This window comes from Panthera uncia (genome assembly GCF_023721935.1).
Source record: "Panthera uncia isolate 11264 chromosome B3 unlocalized genomic scaffold, Puncia_PCG_1.0 HiC_scaffold_1, whole genome shotgun sequence".
NCBI lineage: Eukaryota > Metazoa > Chordata > Mammalia > Carnivora > Felidae > Panthera > Panthera uncia.
In genome coordinates, this window is record NW_026057582.1 from 84,562,993 (window position 1) to 84,582,383 (window position 19,391).

Below are 19,391 nucleotides of genomic sequence, written 5' to 3' on the forward strand. Positions count from 1 at the left end.
AATGGTGTAAGAAAGTGGTCTAGTTTCATTCTTCTGCATGTTGCTGTCCAGTTCTCCCAGCACTATTTGTTAAAGAGACTGTCTTTTTTCCAATGGATATTCTTTCCTGCTTTGTCAAAGATTAGTTGGCCATACATTTGTGGGTCCAATTCTGGAGTCTCTATTCTATTCCATTGGTCTATGTGTCTGTTTTTGTGCCAATACCATGCTGTCTTGATGATGACAGCTTTGTAGTAGAGGCTAAAAATTTGAAAAGCCCAAACAAGGGGGCCCCTGGGTGGCTTAGTTGACTGGGTGTCCAACTCTTAGTTTTGGCTCAGGTCATGATCCCAGGGTCATGGGATCAAGCCCTGCATCAGGCTTCACGCTGAGGGTAGAACTTGCTTAAGATTCTCTCCCTTTTCCCCTTACCCACTCACTCTCTCAAAACAAACAAACAAAAAGAGAGAAGCTGACGCTTGCTTTACCATTTCATCCAAACTTCAAGTCTAAATAATCACCATCAGAACTTTATTAATAGAAGTTTATTATAATAACTTCTATAACTAATAGAAGTTTATTATATTCCCCCAGAATACTGGGAAGATAGCATTAAAACTGCTATCAAAAACTCCTTATAAATTTTAGTATTGTTTGGGATCTTTGGAAACCTTTTCTTTCAGCCATTCCATTTCAAAGTTTCTTTCCTGATGTTAAGATTTTGAAGGGAAAACAGATGCTCCCAGCTCCTTCAATAACCTGCCTATCGTTAGTACCTTTCACAGCATGAAAGTGCATCCTCATTTCTAGCCAGAACTCTTCTGGCCACAATTTTTGCCCCTTATCTCTGGTCTGATCCAGAAGACAGTGAAACAGTCAGCAGATTTCCTGTACGTAGTAATTCTCCCTGTTCATCAACAATCTCATCCTTCTTTTAATTGTTTTCAGATCAAATAGTTATAAACCTCCCCTAACCTTCCCCTGTAATATGGTTTTTCCAGCACTGGAGGTGTCAGTGCTATGATCTGTATACAGTCGATCCTCATTACTCCTGGGTTCTGTATTTGTGAATTCCCCTACTCACTAACATTTCTTTGTAACCCCAAATCAGTCTCCAAGGTGCTTCTGTGGTCATCTGCAGACATGTGTAGGGCAGTGAAAATTTTGAGTCGCCCTCCACGCACATTCCCAGATGAAATCAAGGGGACAGTCGGCCTTCTCAGCTTAGCTCTCACACTGTAAACAGGCGTCCTTTTCATAGTCTACACAGTGCCACGTTTTTCACATTTTTGCACTTCTTGTTGGTGATTTCTCTGTTTAAAATGTAAAGTGCTTTCTCATGTTCCTAATGCAAGAAGGCTGGGGTGTGCCTCAGGGAGAAAATACATGTGTTAGATAAGCTTCATTAACGCTTGAGTTGGTTGTGAGGGCAATGTTAATGACTCAATAAAATATATTAAATAAGGTGTCTTTAAACAGAAACACACTTAAGAGTGTGTATTGATCAGTTGATTAAAATGTGACTAGAGGGTCACAGGAATCTAATTCTGTATTTCCTCCAGGAGCAATGGTTCAATATTCACTAATTCAGCATTCACTGGCACCTCATAGAACATAACTACCATGAATAACGAGAATCGACTGTAATTCCTATGTTCTCTGCATTCTTAAATATCACAGCTTGGAACAACACCCTACTAAGGGTATGATTAATAGTAAACATTGCAACATGTTTTTATTTTTTAATGTTTATTTAATTTTGAAAGACAGACAGACAGACTGCGAGAAGGGGAGGGGCAGAGAGGGAAGGATATAGAATCTGAAGCAGCTCCAGGCTCTGAGCTATCAGCACATGGGGCTGAAACTCACAAACCACGAGATCCTGACTGGAGCCAAAGTCAGAGGCTTAACCGACTGAGCCACCCAGGCACCCTACATTGCAACATGTTTTAATCCATTACAGTCATGACTTTCTTGATGCTCAAATTGTCCCATCTTTGGCCATTGGGAACCCCCTATAAATTGCCTATATCATTTGACATGACCCCATTAATCTTAAACAGATTTCTTGCTTTCTGGCCACAACAGAATGTCCCAGGCTCATCTTGTATATTTCTTGCCCCAGACGTAGAACAATTTATTTTTTCAAGTAGCCTGGCTCCTTTCAGTCTGAAATGAAGTTGAAGGAAGTTGTAAAATGTGGAGGAGAGCTGACCACCGACTCTTGAGGACCCAGAGCTTAGCCACTGCTTCAGTGCTCAGAAGATGAAAGCTTTCTGACAATGTGTGGTGACACCAGAGGTCTCTTGCTCTGATGGCCCCTTCCGTGTGCCCCATCGCTTGTGTAACTAACACTCTCCATGTGTATGTTCCCAGCCAGGGGGGTTACCTGGCCTGCACTACTCAACTCTGAGAAGAAGAAACCCTAGGTTGGCAAAAAATAAAATTACTCCCTTCCAATGTGGAATGAGAGGGAAGAAACAGAACTACAGGAAAACCCAGGCTGTGTGCAGTGAGCCCTCTGTTCCAGGGCTGAGGGCTCAGTCACTGGCTACGCAGCTTCTCCTCTCAGGGATATTACTTATCTTTCCCATAAACCCGGCTCAGGAGGTCTGCTTGTAATCTGATTTAGATGTGTCATCTTCTGTCAGACAGTTTCGAGAGAAGTGGGATCACTGGGCTAGACACAAAGAGGAAGACCTGAGGGCATCGTGCAGAGTAGTTAAGGAAACTAAATTTAGGGGTGCCTGGGTGGCTCAGTCGGTTGAGCATCCGACTTCAGCTCGGGTCATGATCTCAGGGTTCATGAGTTCGAGCCTCACATCTGGCTCTCCTGTGGGACACAGGTGCACAGCTGCACACGGTCATCAGTGACCCACTTCCCACACTGAGGCTCCAGCCAGGCAGTGCTTCCGAGTTGACAAACAAGTGAGTGCAGGGAGGGCTCTTGAACACAAGCCCCCTGAAAGGCCAAGGATGACAGCTCCAGCTGTCCCAGGAAAACCACAAATAAATAAGAGTGGGACACAGCCCCACCCATACAGATCATCTAGTCACCCATCTTCACTCTCGAGGTCTGAAGGATTGCAACAATGACCCCAAAGAGGCCAATGGCACTGCCAAAGATCTCCACGATGAGAATCTTTACAAAGAGGCTGGGGTTCTGTGCATCAGCCAGGGCAGCTCCACTGCCCACGATGCCCACGCAGACTCCACAGAAGAGATTAGACAGGCCCACTGTGAGGCCTGCCCCAAACATGGAGCACTTTTTTTAATTTAGTTTTTAATATGAAATTTATTGTCAAATTGGTTTCCATACAACACCCAGTGCTCATCCCCAAAGATGCCCTCCTCAATACCCATCACCCACCCTCCCCTCCCTCCCACTCCCCCATCAACCCTCAGTTTGTTCTCAGTTTTTAAGAGTCTCTTATGCTTTGGCTCTCTCCCACTCTAACCTCCTTTTTTTTTGTTTTTTTCCTTCCCCTCCCCCATGAGTTTCTGTTAAGTTTCTCAGGATCCATGTAAGAGTGAAACCATATGGTATCTGTCTTTCTCTGTATGGCTTATTTCACTTAGCATCACACTCTCCAGTTCCATCCACGTTGCTACAAAAGGCCATATTTCATTCTTTCTCATTGCCAAGTAGTATTCCATTGTGTATATAAACCACAATTTCTTTATCCATTCATCAGTTGATGGACATTTAGGCTCTTTCCATAATTTGGCTATTGTTGAGAGTGCTGCTATAAACATTGGGGTACAAGTGCCCCTATGCATCAGTACTCCTGTATCCCTTGGGTAAATTCCTAGCAGTGCTGTTGCTGGGTCATAGGGTAGGTCTATTTTTAATTTTCTGAGGAACCTCCACACTGCTTTCCAGAGCGGCTGCACCAATTTGCATTCCCACCAACAGTGCAAGAGGGTTCCGTTTCTCCACATCCTCTCCAGCATCTATAGTCTCCTGATTTGTTCATTTTGGCCACTCTGACTGGCGTGAGGTGATATCTGAGTGTGGTTTTGATTTGTATTTCCCTGATAAGGAGCGACGTTGAACATCTTTTCATGTGCCTGTTGGCCATCCGGATGTCTTCTTTAGAGAAGTGTCTATTCATGTTTTCTGCCCATTTCTTCACTGGGTTATTTGTTTTTCGGGTGTGGAGTTTGTATTATCATTTTTTAAATGTTTATTTATTTAAGAAAGAGAGTGTTTGTGAATGTGAGAGTGGGGGAGGAGCAGAGAGAAAGAGAATCTCAAGCAGGCTCTGCTGCTGTTAGCACAGGGGTGGGGTTCAATCTCACAAATCATGAGATCATGACCTGAGACAAAATCAGGAGTGGGATGCTTAATTAACTGAGCCATCCAGGGTGCCCCTTTATTATCATTTAGAAACTTAATTTTTCTGCCTTTATATTTAGGTCTATAATCCATCCAGAGAAGATTTTTCTTACATAAGATAGGGATCAGATTTTGTTGTTTTTCCATATGGATAGTCAAAGCTCCCAGCAGAATTCATTTTTTTTAAAAAATCCTTCCTCTGTTGTTATGTAATATCACTTTTTAAACAGATCAAATGTTTACCAATGTGTGGTTCTGTCTCTGCACTCTCTACCATGTTTCACTTGTGTTTATTGGTCTATCTTTGTGCCAACTCCACACCTTGTGCCAATAAATCTTGACATTCAGTAGAGCCAGTCCTTCTAACTTTTCTTCTTTAATATTGTTTTAACTGTATCTGGCTCCTTGTCTTTCCATTTAAATTTTAGAATCAGGATATTGCGTTCCACAGAAAATCCTGTTGGGATTTTTTTGAGATTGCATTGAATCAACCTGGAATAATGCACATCTTGACAATACTGAGTCATCCTATCCATGGAGAAGGGATGTCTCTCCATTTAAATAGGTCTCGTTTAGTATCTTTCCATCAAGTTCTTTTATAATTTTCTCCATAAAGGTTTGAACATCCTTTGTCAGATTTCTTCCCAGGCATCTTTTGCTTTTGCTATTATTTTTATAAAGGGCATCTTTCTTAAAATTGTACTCAATTTCTCAGGCATAAACATGCATTTGACTTTCATATTATATACAATATATTTCCTAAACTCTTAGTAATTCTAACAATTTGAAAACCCCGAGTTATTTATCTATAGATTCCATTTCCATACAGATAGTTAGGTCATTTGTAAATAATGACAGGGCTGCCTGGTACATTATGCACAACTGTATTGAGCAACCTAATTCCTGTTTTATTGCACTAAATCTTCCAGCAAAAAGGAGATAACAGAATCTGTCCGGCTCCCAATTTTATTTTTTAATTTTTTAAATTTTATTATTTTTTTTGAGAGAGGATGAGCAGGGAAGAGGTACAGTGAGAGGGAGTGAGAGAATCCCAAGCTGGCTCCACGCTGTTAGGGCAGAGCCTAACGACACAGGGCTCAAATTCGCAAATTGTGAGATCATGACGTGAGCCAAAATCAAGAGTTGGACATAACTGATTGAGCCACCCAGGTGTCCCTGGGTCTTAACTTTAAAGGGAACTTAATCTTAGCTGCCTCACTGTTGAATAGACTTGCTATAGATTTCTATGTTCTGATGTCTTGGGTGTGTTTCTTATAAACTGCTTAGAAGGCTGTTGTTGTTTTTTTAATGCAATCTGAAAACCTTTGTCTTTTAACTGAAGGTTTTAGTCCATTTACATTGATTATGAACATCTATCTCTATTGGATTTATTACTGTCATCTTAACCATAACCTTTCCGTTGGTATTACTTTTTAAATGTTGCTTTTTTCCTCTTTACACCCTTTTAAAAACATATTAAAAGTGTTTTCTCTTTTTTTCTATTAGTTCAGATGTTATTGACTATTTCTGTTTTTTTCTGTGTTTACCCTAAATACTTAACATATGTTTCATCCTGACAAAGCCTGAAGTTGATCAATAGCTTTAGTTTCCTCAAAAACAATATGAATACCATAAGGCACTTTGACTCTAAATATTCTTCTCCCAACTAATCTGTCATTGTCGTTCAGAATTTTAGCTCTATATTGATTTTTCAACCTTAAAAAGTAGGAAATATACTTTTCTAAAACAGTCAATATTTTACACATGTTTACCAATTTCTCTGTTTACTGTTCTTTCTTGAGTCTTAGACTTTTCCTTCTGGAATAATTCTGCTTTTTCCTAAAGTATCTTGTTTAACAATTTCTTTGGTGAGAATCTATTTGTAGTAAGCATTCTCAATTTTTATTTGTATAAAATTAACTCTCATTCATGAAATCGTTTTCCTGGGTAATCAGTCCTAGGCTGATTCTCCTTACTATCTTCTGGCTTACATTCTTGCTGAAATCCGCAATCATTCTGATTGGTATCCCTTAATAGGCCATCTGCCTTTTCTCTTTGTGTTTAAGATTACGCTGTCTCTAGTATTCTGCCATATTGCTATGTTGTGTTTGTTTCAACATGTATTTCTGCATCTTTCCTGCTTAGTATTCCTTGGGATTCCTGAATCTGAGGATTGGAGTCAATGATTAACTGTAAAAACTTTCTTAGAATATTAATTCTTTCCATATTTTCTATTATCTTCTTCTGGAACTCCAATTAGATATATGCTGAACTTACCTTGCTCTAGCCCCCATATAGCTTAACCTTTTTTTCTTTCTTTTTAAAAAATTTCCCATCTCTTTGCTTCTCTGTGTGATATTCTAGGAGATTTCTTCTGACCTCCCTTCCAGTTCACTAATGCTCACTTCAACCTTAATTGGATTCTGGCTTTTTTTTTTTTTTTTTTAAAGCGGCTATAAAGGACATTTGGGAAACTGAAGAAATTAGCATGTGGAGGGGCACCTGGGTGGCTCAGTTGGTTCGGTGTCTGACTTTGGCTCAGGTCATGATCTTGCGGTTCGTGGGGTTGAGCCCTGCATCGGGCTCTGTGCTGGCAGCTCAGAGCCTGGAGCCTACTTCGGATTCTGTGTCTCCCTCTCTCTCTGCCTCTCTCTCTCTCTCTCTCTCTCTCTCAAAAATAAATAAACATTAAAAATTTTAAAAAAAGAAATTAACATATGAATTTAGATTTTAGATAATATTAGAGAATAATAGTTAATTTTCTTAGCGATAATGGCATTCAAGTCAGTAGGAAAGTGCTCTTGTACTTAGGAGATGCCTGCTGTAGCCTAAGTATACATTTAAGTATTTAGGTGTGGAGTGTCATGACACTGTCAACATTTTTTCAAATGGTTCAGCAAAAAAAATAGGATCCATATATACGTATATAGATCAGTAAAACAAAGATGGCAAAATGTTAACAATTGTTGAATCTAGATGTAAGCTATATGGGTGTCCATTCTTTAAACTTTCCTGTAAGTTTGAAGTTTTTCATAATATAAAGTAGAAAACTATGAGAGTGGAAATTTACATATTTTAGTAGCAGGGCTAAAATATAAAATCAAGGAAATCTAGGATGTAGAACACAAAAATAAGAAAATACAATAAAATTAGAGGAGGTTTAACATCAGATTTTTAGAAGTTTCACGAAAAGGAAGGAAGGAGGTAGGGGGAAAGGAAGGGAGTAAGGAGGGAAGGAAGGAAGAAAGAAAGGAAGGAAATAATCGAAAGGGAGAGAAATGTCAAAGAAATAATGTAAGAATATGCCAAAACTGAGGACAAAAGTCTCTATATGGAAAGGAGTCACTGAGTGCTCAGCACGAAGAATTTAAAAACAAAACAAAACAAAACAAAAACCCACCTCATACCAAGGCACATAAATTTGGCTTTTGGAATTGGGAGTGGGAGGAGTAGGAGGGAAGGGCAGAAAACCCTAAAATCTTTTAGAGGGAAAAGACAGGTCATATACAAAGGAATATTCATCAGAATTGTACCATACTTCTCACAACTCCAGATGCTAGAAGCAATGAAACCATGCATTAAAAATTCTGAAAGGAAAATGCTCTTCAATCTAAAATACCTAGCCAAATTTTCAATCATGAGACAAGTAGAAAACGTAGTTAGATGGGCAAGGACTGAGGCCACTTACCTCCCGTGCACCCTTACCTAGGAAGCTGCAAGTTGTCGGCCAATCCAATCAAGGAGTAAACCAAAGAAGCGTTAAGATCCGGGAAGTGAATGGCACCAGAAGGGCCCAGTCCATCCTAGGCCACTGCTCCAGACCTGAAGGGCGGCCAGTCCGGTCTGTATGGGAGAACGAGGCTGCAGAGGAAGGCCTTGGTGGGAGAGCAATGGAACCACTAGGTTATCTGACGAGTTTAAGTATTTGGAAAACTGCTGAGGAAAAGCATTGATCAATACATAGAAAATCAGAAAATTATAAAGAATAAGAGGAAAAAAATTCATACAGAAAGGAAATGTAAAACAGCATAGCACTTAGCTAAGAAGCGAACAATAGTCACCTCATCATACTCAAGTAAATACTGAATTTTAATCTTACCAAAATTTATGACATTACCGTTTTGGGAAGGTGGTGGGCAGAGCTTCATGTGAGAAGGTTAAATCTCATTGGCCAAAATAGGAATTCTGCTGATACCTTCTAAAAACAATAAACTAAAAAGTAATAATATACGATGTTTTTTAGAAATACAGAGGTAAATACCAAAAGAAATTGCTACAAGAATTGAAAGTGGCTGTCTCTGAGGAGAGGGATTTGCAGGGCAAGAGACTCCTATTCCTCTATGTATCTTTTGTACTGATTTTATTAAACTTTGTTCACGTATAAACAGAATAAAATATAATTATTTCACAAAAGACCCGACCTCAAAAATTATTTTGAGTGCCCTGTAATGCTAATGTCATGGTTTCAAACCCTGGGAGACGTAAGAATCTCCTGGGTGCTTCTTTAGAGTGAAGAGTCCCAGACCCCTACCAAGAATAGTTACATCCTTAAGTCTAAGGTGAATCCTGGGAATCTGCATTTTAAACCGGCATCCCAGGCAATTCTGATGCAGGTAGTCCAAAGCCCACACTTGGAAAAGCCCACAGTAGATGCAGGCTTGCAGGAGCCAGTGACTGGGTGGGGACAGCGCCCTGCTAGTGGGCAGCCTGCCAGGCCCGAGTGTCCACCTGCCATCAGCTCCCAGCTCTCACATTGAGTTGCCCACTGAAGCATGGGGAGGCTTTGAAAAAGCGGGGCTTCCTTGTGAATATAATTCTGACAAACACATTTCTCCTTCCTTCCCCACCCACATTCTCTGCCTCAAAGATTCTGAAGTTGTAACCGTGGATGTCTGTTTGTTACCATGGGGCCTACTCTACCAGGGCCAAGTTACCTACCCTTCCTAAATGGACCTAAATGGCCCTAAATGGCCCTAAATGGCCAGTCAAGGTCTTTGGGGGGATGGGGCAGGGACATCAGGAGAATGAAGGCTTCATTAACCTCAGACAATGGCTTGGAGCAGATTCCTTCTATGCATTCAGCAGCCTGTATAGGATTAGTGTATACAGCATGTTTCGAAGGCCCCATGCTATATCCCATTGGCCGCCAGTGTCAAAGGCATGAATGCCTTTTGCTGAGGCAGGGTAAGCCTCTCGGTAACTATATTTTTTCCCTTTAAAGAAGGAATCCCAGCAAGGCTGATGGAAGTACCCTAAAGGTCTACAAGCCATTGAGGCCTGTCCTGGGCTGTCCTGGCTCTCTCACTCCCCTTGCTGGCTCCCGGACTGGCATGGTGTTGCCCCTTGACCGTGGGCTCAGGGGCCTCCAGCCAAAGCTGCTGACTCTGACCACGGCCTTTCTCTGGACTGTGTTCATTTGCATCGCGCTGCTGAGGGTGGAGGAGCTATATAGGCTCCGGCCCATTCATGGGAGGATTAGGCCTGGACTGAGGGCGCAGTGGGAGAGAGGCCGCAGTGAAGGTCCAGTTCCACTCCCTGAGCGGTCACCATGCCCTACCTGCTGCCAGGATTTTTCTGTGACCGCGTGATCCGGGAGAGGGACAGGAGAAATGGAGAGGGCACCGTCTCACAGCCCCTCAAGTATGAGGGGCAGGATTTTGTTGTTCTCAGACGACGGTGCCTTGCTCAGAAGTGCCTCTTTGAAGACCGTGTGTTCCCAGCAGGTGTTCAGGCCCTGGGCTCCCATGAGCTGAGCCAGAAAACCAAGATGAAGGCCATCACGTGGAAAAGGCCAAAGGTAGGGATGGGAGGGACAGGGCTTCAGGAGACAGCTCTTGGGGACAGGAGGTCAAGTGGTCCAGGGCCAGAGGCCATGGATCCACGATCTGAGCAAGTGGCTTATCAAGGTTCTCTTCCCTATGTGCCCCCAGAACACCTTTCTGGTTCCTCTTGAAATGGTAGGTGTTATTTTCTATTCCTGAACTAGAGATTGTTATAACGCTTTAGAGGTCCTGAGCCTGTAAATATTTTTAAGAGAGCTAATGCGCTGGCTTTATTCAGAGTTAAACAGTAAGGCATAATTGATTATCAAGGCTTCTTGAGAGCAGGTGTTCTGGGGGTGGGAAAGTGGAGTGGCTGAGAGCACTGAGGCTCACAGTTTCAAGGAGAGTTCCATGAAAAGTGGTGAACAGTTAAGAAACAGGAGGCTGTGGGAAGCTGGAGATGCCTTCTGAACCTTTCGCCTAAGGCTGGCTCATCAGGGACATGCCGCTTCTGTTTAAACAGAAAGGTCTGTGCTGACCAGCCAGACTTCTTACAATGCAATGTGGTGCGTCCACATTTAGGACTATGTATTTTCTCAGAGAACGGACTCCTTCCTTTATCACTATGTGATACAACTCTTTATGTCTAATATTCTTTGTTACGAAGTCTGCTTTGTCTGAAATTAACACAATGACTCCACCTTGCTTTTGATTAACATTAGCATGGTGCATCCTTCTCTAGTTTCTTGTAGACAACATATAGTTGGGTCTCTTTTTTTATCCATGCTCACAATCTCTATCTTTTAATTTGTGTATTTAGACCATTCTCATTTAAGTGATTATGAAATAGCTGGATTCCTATCCACCATGTTTGTAACTGTTTTCTGTGAGAACTGTTCTTTGTTTCTCCCCCTCCCCTTTTCTGCCTTTTCCAGTAATTTAATATTCTGTATGAGACAATTTTATGTTCTCTCTTAAGTGTATCAGTTGCATTTTTTAATGTTAATGGTTATGCTACAGTTTCCAATATACACTTCCAACTAATCTAATTCTACCTTCAAATAACACTATGCTATTATATATGTAGTCTGACACCTTATAATAGAAAATGTCCAATTCCCCCCTTCCTTCCTTCCTTCATTTCATCTATCCACATGCTATAATTACTCAACACATTGTAATTATTAGTACTTTAAACAAAGTTATCTTTCAATTAAGAATAAGAAAAATAAAAGTTTTATTCTACCTTCATTTATTCCTTCTCTGATGCTCTTCCTTTCTTTACGTAGGTCAAGGTTTCTGACCTATATCATTTTCCTTCTCCCTGAAGCACTTCTTTTAACACTTCTTGCAGGGCAAGTCTATTGGCAATAAATTCTCTCTGGTTTTCTTTTTCTGAGGAAGTCTTTATTTCTCCCTCGGTTTTGAAAGATAATTTCTTGCATATAGAATTCTAGCTTGATGGGATTTTCTTTAATCAATTTAAATATTTCTATCCAGTCTTTCTTGCTTGCATGGCTTCTGAAGTCTGCTATAATTATCTTCATTTCTCTATAGGAAATGGATTTGTTCCCCTGTTGACTTCTTTCAAGATTTTTTTTTTTTTTTTGTCTTTGGTTATCTGCAGTTTGACTATGGCATGCCTAAGCGTAGTAGTTTTGTGTTGTTGTATTTTGCTAGTATTTATGCCATTTCATGCTCTTTGAGCTTCCTGGATCTGTGATTTGGTATCTGTCATTAATTTGAGAAAGTTCTTGGCCATTATTACTTCAAATGTTTCTTCTGCTCTGTTCTCTCTCTTCCTCTGATATTGCAATTATCCATAGGTATAACACATGTATAAGTTTTCCCATGGTTTTTGGATGTTTTGCTCTGGGTTTTTGTGGGGTTTTTTGGTTTTGGGTTTTTTTTTCATTGTTTGCTCTCTTTGCATTTCACTTTGGGAAGTTCCTATTGTCTTACCTCCGACCTCACTGATTTTTCCCTTGTCTATGTCCAGCTTGTGGATGAGCCCATCCGATACATGTTATCGTGTTTTTTCATTTACAGCATTTCTTTTTTATTCTTTCTCAGACTTTCCACCTCCTTGCTTATATGACCCATCTTTTCTTGCTCATTATCTACTTTTTCTGTCATACTTCTTTACGTACTCATCATAGTTATTACTAATGATTCCTGCCTGGTAATTTCAATATCTGTGTCATATCAGAATCTAGTTCTGATGCTTGCTTTCTCTGTTCAGACTATTTTTGCTTGCCTTTTGGCACCCTTTATAATTTTTTGCTGAAAGCCAGACATGTTGTTTTGGGCATTAAGAACTGAGATAAATAAGTTTTGGTGATAAGATTTATGTTAAGCTGACTAGGAGTTGTGCCGTGATTAATGCTTCCTATAGCTGCAGGTGTCAAAGACTTCAAATTCCTCTAGTATTTTTGTTTTACCCCCATATTGCCCTCCTCTTGCCTTCAGGTTTCCTAAGCACTCCCCCTCAGTGTTTGCACCTTGAAGATCTTTAGCTGTAAGTCGCTGTTATTATACTGAAGCCCTGTTGATGCACTGTTAAGGTGGGGAAGGGAAATGTTCATTAACGTAATGACTAAATTTCCATCTTTTAATGGGCCTAGGTCTCTGGGCTCTGGCCTTCATACACATTTCCCCACTGGTATAGCATTTTTCCCTTCTTAGGTGAGAAAGGAAGGGGAGCTTCCCAGATGGGGCTGTATGGGGAGCAATGCCCTTCCCCCAACTTAGGTAAAACTCCAGAAAAGCCTTTGTAGATCTTTCTTAGATCTTCACCACGAGAACTTGGTGGGATTTTCAGAGGTAAAAACCATGAAAGTATATAAGAAGGGGGGAAGATTGTCCCAAGACTGTGGCCTCCAGAAATTTCTCACACTCATGCTAGTCCACACTCAGCTTCTGGAAATTCATCAAAATTACCAGTTGCTTGTTCCCACCACTTTATGGCTCCAGCAGTTTCTGCTCCGGGCAAGCAGATCTTGGCTGTAACTTTCTCATTTCACTTGTGCCCATATTTGAGGGTAGTGGTGAGCTGCCCTGCGACTTCAGTTCTCTGATGGGTCCCAGCAAAGTCAGTGATTTTCAGTTTGCTCAGCTTTTTCTTGTGGTAAGGACAAGAGTGAGGACTTCCAGGATCTTTACATGTTGGAACTGAACCAGAAATCCTCCATATGGATCTATTTTAGCACCACCTTTTAAGTGTATGTTTTGGTGTATTTTGTAATACACAGTATAGGTGAGGACAATCGATATACACATAGGTAATTTACAACCAATAAGATTACTTACATAGGGTTGCACATTCGAAATATTTTACTGATGGAGGTACACAATAAAAATTTCAAATTGCTGTGTGAACCACGGTACCCAAAAACTGAGGAAATGGTCATGTGTTGCTCATTGCTGGGACTCCATCATTGACAGATCCAGTCCCCAGGCTAAATTATAGCCAAAGGAATAGCTAGCAATCTTAGGTCCCCAAGCTAAAGTGACAGAGCTGGGACCATTTACCCTTTGTACAGATCAACCAACATAAACAGGTCTCAGACCCTCTAAGGGCTATTGACACAGTGTTTATAAGTAAGGAAAGAAGAAGTAGGTGGTAGAGAGGGGGTATCTAGGCAAATCAGAGCTTTTTTTATGAATCAGCCTTCAATAAGCTTGGTAACAGATCCTCACCAAAGAGGTATCTCTTATGAAGACAAGTAATTAAGTGTCTCTAGGCTGTGCTTTTTGTGGAAGGCAGGCAGGGATGATTTCTCATTTTTATTGTACCCTCAATTCCCCCAGTTCTGTACGTACTTGGGGGTTCAATTAATGTTTGGTGAATTTAGCTGAGGTGGTGTTGAAGGTAGATGTGGTGTATTGGGGAATCTACTATTGCAAAAAATGTAACTCCGCCCAAATACCTAGGCCTCCTAATAGATGTAAGAGAGACCAGGGTAGTCACTGCTGCCTTTCCAAGTAGTCAACCCTGGAATTGGTGGGCAGTGGGAGGATGAATTTATGGTCCCAAGGAGAAGAAGCTACACCTGTAACAACTAAAAAATGTAGCTATAAGTCTAGTATTTGAGTCACTATATAATACATTCCGTCAAACGGGCAGAAAATATAGTAGTCAAAGGTCTCAGCTGGCAAGTAACAGAGGCCCAACTCAAACTAGCTTAAACCAAAAAAAAGCTCGTATAATTCAAGTGTTCAAGAGTGATGCTGGATTTAGACACACCTGAATCCAGGCTCAGACCATGCCATCAAGACGCAGTCCCTAATGGTATCTATCTATAGATCTATCTATTTTCTGCTTATCTGTCGTCATCTCCCTCCTCTGCCCCCCATCTGCATCTGTTTCCTCTGAGTCGGCTTTATTCTCAAGCAGACTAACTTTGCAATGGGGCAAAGATGCCCCAGACAGCTTCAGGCTAACATTCTACCAGCTTTAGCAGCTCTGGCAGAAGAATGTACAGTTGACCCTTGAACAACACCAGTTTCAACTGCACAGGTCCACCTACACACGGATTTTTTTTTAATTTTTTTTTTTTGTAAATCTAGTACAGCACTGTAAATGTATTTTCTCTCCCTTGTGATTTTCTTTTTATATATATATAATTTTTAAGTTTATTTATTTATTATTGAGAGAGAGAGAGAGAGAGAGAGCACAAGCTGGGGAGGGTCAGAGAGGGAGACACAGACTCTGAAGCAGGCTCTAGGCTCTGAGCTGTCAGCACAGAGCCCGATGCAGGGCTTGAACCCACAGACCATGAGCTCATGACCTGAGCCAAAGTCAGACACTTAACTGACTGAGCCACCCAGGCGCCCCTTCCTTATCATTTTCTTAATATTTTCTTCTTTCTGGGGTGCCTGGATGGTTCAGTTGGTTGAGTGTCTGAGTTTTGATTTTAGCTCAGGTCATGATCCCAGGGTTATGGAATCAAGCCCTGTGTCAGGCTCCACATTCAGTGAGTGTGGAGCCTGCTTAAAGATTCTCTCTTTCTCCCTCTGCTCCTCTCCCCGTGGCACACACTCTCTCTCTAAAAACAGAACAATATTTTCTTCTTTCTAGCTTACCTTATTGTAAGAATACAATGTATAATACATATAACATACAAAATATGTGTTAATCAATAATGGGGAAACCAAAAAACCTGTCCACTATGCCTTACTTCGCTTCATTTTAAGAAGAAGGTATATTGCTATTGCTTCTAGTTTGGGAGAGTTGTTTTGGGGAGAGGGGACTGTTTGTTTTTAGTGCAGAGAGATGGGGAATACTTTCTTAGACAAAAAACAAATCCTGAGTCACGTTTACATACCCAGTTCAACTCTAACATTGCACGGCTGTTACTTAAGTTGTTCAGCTTTATAACTTTACATATTTTCTTTTATGCTAAAAAAATCTTGGTGCCTACGGACATTAATATAAATTCTTATTTATCATACAACATATATGACAAAGTTTTGAAATATTATTATTATTTCTTATGGTTCATATTTCTTTATGGTTTGGGTTTTTGACCTTAGGATATATCCCAAAAGGGATAAAGAGTCAAAATGTTATATTTTAAGTCACTTGAAAGAATTCTTTTTACGTGTGAGGTCATGCCACTGACTTGATTTGCAGTTCGGTTCCTTTGTTTCAATTTGCTTTCAGCTTTTACAGACTGTTTTCTTTGGATATAATGTTTGTCTTATTTTTGAGAAAGAGAGCACACACACATGCATGTGAGTAGGGGAGTGGGGGGGAGAGAGAGAGAATCCCACGCAGGTTCCACGTCCAGCATGTAGCCTGACACGGGGCTCCATTTCATGACTATGAGATCATGACCTGAGCTGAAATCAAGAGTTAGATGCTTAGCTTAACTGAATGAGCCACCCAGGTGCCCCTACAGACTGCTTTTTAAAATTGTCTTTCCTTTAATTTTGGCTTTTAATTATGTAAAAATTGACTTGGTTCCTAAGTCAGAACTATTTTCAGTTATATTCAGAGTTTTACTTCCATCCTTATTCCCACCATCTTATTCTCTTATAGGTAACCTTTGTAAGAATTACGGTTTGGGGTTTATCTTTCCATTGCATTAAGAGTTTCAGACGGGAGGGGCATGTGGTGTGGTCTAAGCAAGACATTCCATCTGGTAGGAGGGAGAGATTCCCCATGTACAGGGAGCTTCAACTCACTTTGGTGTATGGAGTTGTTGTGATGGGGGCAAGAATGGGGAGAGACACGCATGCACACACACAGGAAGAGATGGGGGGAGGGGGGTTTTGTCACAGGGATAGCAAGACTTCTTAAGCCTCTGAAGAATGGTGTTAAAACCAAAAAACAAAGAATCTACAATTATTTCAAAATGTTCGAAGTTAAAAAACAAAGCACAAGACATGGGAAGAAAAAACAAGAGTGCCCTCTGTTGGCCTCTGTTGGGCTGCACATCATCTGTAGTACCTGAATTTGAAAACTAATGGGGCCCGTGATGCCTTATGGGGTTAGCTTGAGTAAAGCAATGAACCGTCAGCTGACCAGGACACCTACAAGGCCCACACTAAATTTACTTTCTGCTCTCCCCAGCTCTCATGTCCTTAGGACCCTGGCATATATGGCGACTAAATATCGCTGTTACCACATCTTGGGAATAAATATTTTCCCTCCTGCACCTATTTTCCTGGCACAGGAAAAAAAAAAAAAAAGATCCACGCTTTCCATTGTCCCTTGACAAAGCTGTGACAGTAATGATACTGTCCTAACTCCTAAGGTACATCTTTACTCACGCAGTATGTCAGTGTGTGGGACCAATGTAGAACAATGGGAAAAGGAGGCAGGCTTCTGGCTTCCACCACTTACTAGCTGTGTGTCCTTGGGCAAGTTTCTTAACCTCTCTGAGCCCTGGTTTCCTTATCTGAAAAATAAGAATGATACTATCCAACTCACAGGCTGTTTGGAGAGGCTTAAATGAGTGGCGTATATAATGCCCCCGATATAGGATGTTAGTACTACATAATGGGCCACTACAAACAATTGCTACTACCACTGTTATTATTTCCTTTTTTTTTTTTCAACAGGAAATCTGTGAGAATCCTCGATTTATCATTGGTGGAGCCAACAGAACTGACATCTGTCAAGGAGATCTAGGTAGGAAAGTACCCTCGAGTCATATCCAGCCAAACGATCAAGGGGTGATTAAAAGGCGATTAACATCTGGTTTTGCTTTTAAAGAATTTTGGGGAGGAGGTTTTTATAACACTACTTTGTGCCCATTTATCTATGTGCTGGTGATGGTTTCATTTAATTTCTGTCCCCATTGCCCCCCCCCACCACGATCTCATGAGTTCACAAGGGATATGCCTCAGTCCACAGCATCCTCCTGACAGTCTGAAGGACATTTGCACACCCCACTCAGGAGGATAAAAGCCCTGCTTTTAACTGCACCCATTTCCTTAAAAGAGAGCTCTGAAACTGTCTGAATACCAAGCATGTCCCTTGAATATATATTGAATCCATATGCACACAAAAAGTGCACTTGTAACTCAAACTTTTGTTTAAAATGCCCCAGCCAGAGTGGCTCCATATTAATGGAGTCTTTCAACAAGGATGACATTTGCCATATTGACGAGCACCCAGCATTCTGTCCGGGTGGTCACCTTGGCTCTTCTACCAGACCTTCCTCTCTCAGGAAGTACTATCTTTGGCATGAACTGCAGGAAAGCTCTACACTTGATCTTAGCCAAAAGGCCAAGAAGCGACTGGACTGCAGGAAACTCTATGAAGCAAAGGTGGAAAGAACATCAACAGACGTAATTTAAAATTTGAGGGAAAGGTGCACTCGAGACCAAATGAAAGGAATTTAGCCCCAGAAAGAGAGGCTGAAGAGGTTTTCAATATCGGGGTTCCTGCACCCGGGAGAAAGATGTCTGCAGAGCCCTGGGAGAGCTAATAACCTGGACTTCCTAACACTTTTTCAAAGGAGGGGCTTGCTTCTTCAGGGGTGGGGGTGGGGAGGACGGCTGCTGGGAGCTCTCAGTCTCCCCTCTACAGTCTCAAAGGTGCCGTCACATCCACACAGGAAATCAAAGGCCTTGCACAACTCAACCCATCTGCTTAGAAGGAAATTCTATGACTGTCAGTGTGCCAGGCATGCCCCTTGAGCATTCTATTTCTCTTTCTCTCTCTCTCTCATACACACACACACACACACACACACACACACACACACACACAGCAAAATCGCTAAATACAGTATTCTGCCAGAAAGGAAGTTCAGAGAATAAGAAAATATCCCCATCTCATTCCATGGCCAGCAATATCTCAGCGCCCTCATACAGTGGCTGCAGAGAAGCTGCTTTACTGGCTTTCCTTCCAGTACAAGAGGTCTTGGCCGATGGCTCTCAGATGCTCAGTCTCCACTGAGGTATGCACTCACATTGCAAAAGTCCAGGAAGTACAGATTTCATCCAGGTGTTAGGAAGAATGACACATTTGACCTACTGCTCTGTGTTCATTGAGGTCCAAAAAGGAAGTGAGCTTATATTACGGAAGGAGCCATTGCCTATACCCTTCTGGAAAACCAGTCAGAAGAGAGTAAGTCACCCTGATCGAATTGTCGAGGGACTGCCATCAAACTCCTCTGGGTCGACCTCTCTGAGGTCAGATCTGGAAGTAGGACAGTGAACACTAAGTGAACTTGTACTTCAGAGAAGCAGAAGAATCAGCTGGGATTGGGCCTTTTTCTTCCCCGGAGGTGACCTATGCCATGTACTTTCCCTGCAGGGGACTGCTGGTTTCTCGCAGCCATTGCTTGCCTGACCCTGAACGAGCGCCTGCTTTTCCGAGTCATACCCCACGATCAGAGTTTCACTGAAAACTATGCGGGCATCTTCCACTTCCAGGTGAGGTCATTGGAGTGTGGTGAAGAGGGCCAGCTGCTTTTTGGAAACCCACCTTTTCAGGAACACTTACCTCAAACACCACAAGCGTGTGGAGGTTTTCCCATCACCACGATGTGTTTGGAATGTACCACTTACATATGTTATTATTTGTTTTCTGTAATATCAAAACTGATTTTTGAGAATTCTTATAGATCATTTGTATGATTAAACTTTTATTAAGTGTTTTCACAATTGTGTTTAAAAAAGAAAAAACAGTAAAGGAAGAGGGCCAGCTGCTGTCTACCCACCGCTGGTCTTCTGGCCTTGACTTTCCAGTGGCTTCAGGAAAGATTCCACCCACCCTCCCAGTCTTGGCTGTGGGCAATGACCCCCCTAAGGCCTCAGGCCTGTGAGGACACAGTTGTTTATCTCTGCCCCCT

The 19,391-nt window shown here is 41.6% G+C and overlaps 1 protein-coding gene across 3 annotated transcripts in view; it reads left to right on the top strand.

Annotated features, from left to right (window-relative positions):
- CAPN3 (calpain 3) overlaps window positions 1–19,391 on the top strand; it is a 48,834-nt gene that overhangs the window by 7,161 nt on the left and 22,282 nt on the right. For all 3 annotated transcript variants that reach the window (XM_049613431.1, XM_049613432.1, XM_049613433.1), the window contains exons 2-3: window positions 17,149–17,218; window positions 18,854–18,972. In XM_049613431.1, the coding sequence (XP_049469388.1) occupies window positions 17,149–17,218; window positions 18,854–18,972 (189 nt within the window). The remainder of the gene's footprint in view (window positions 1–17,148; window positions 17,219–18,853; window positions 18,973–19,391) is intronic.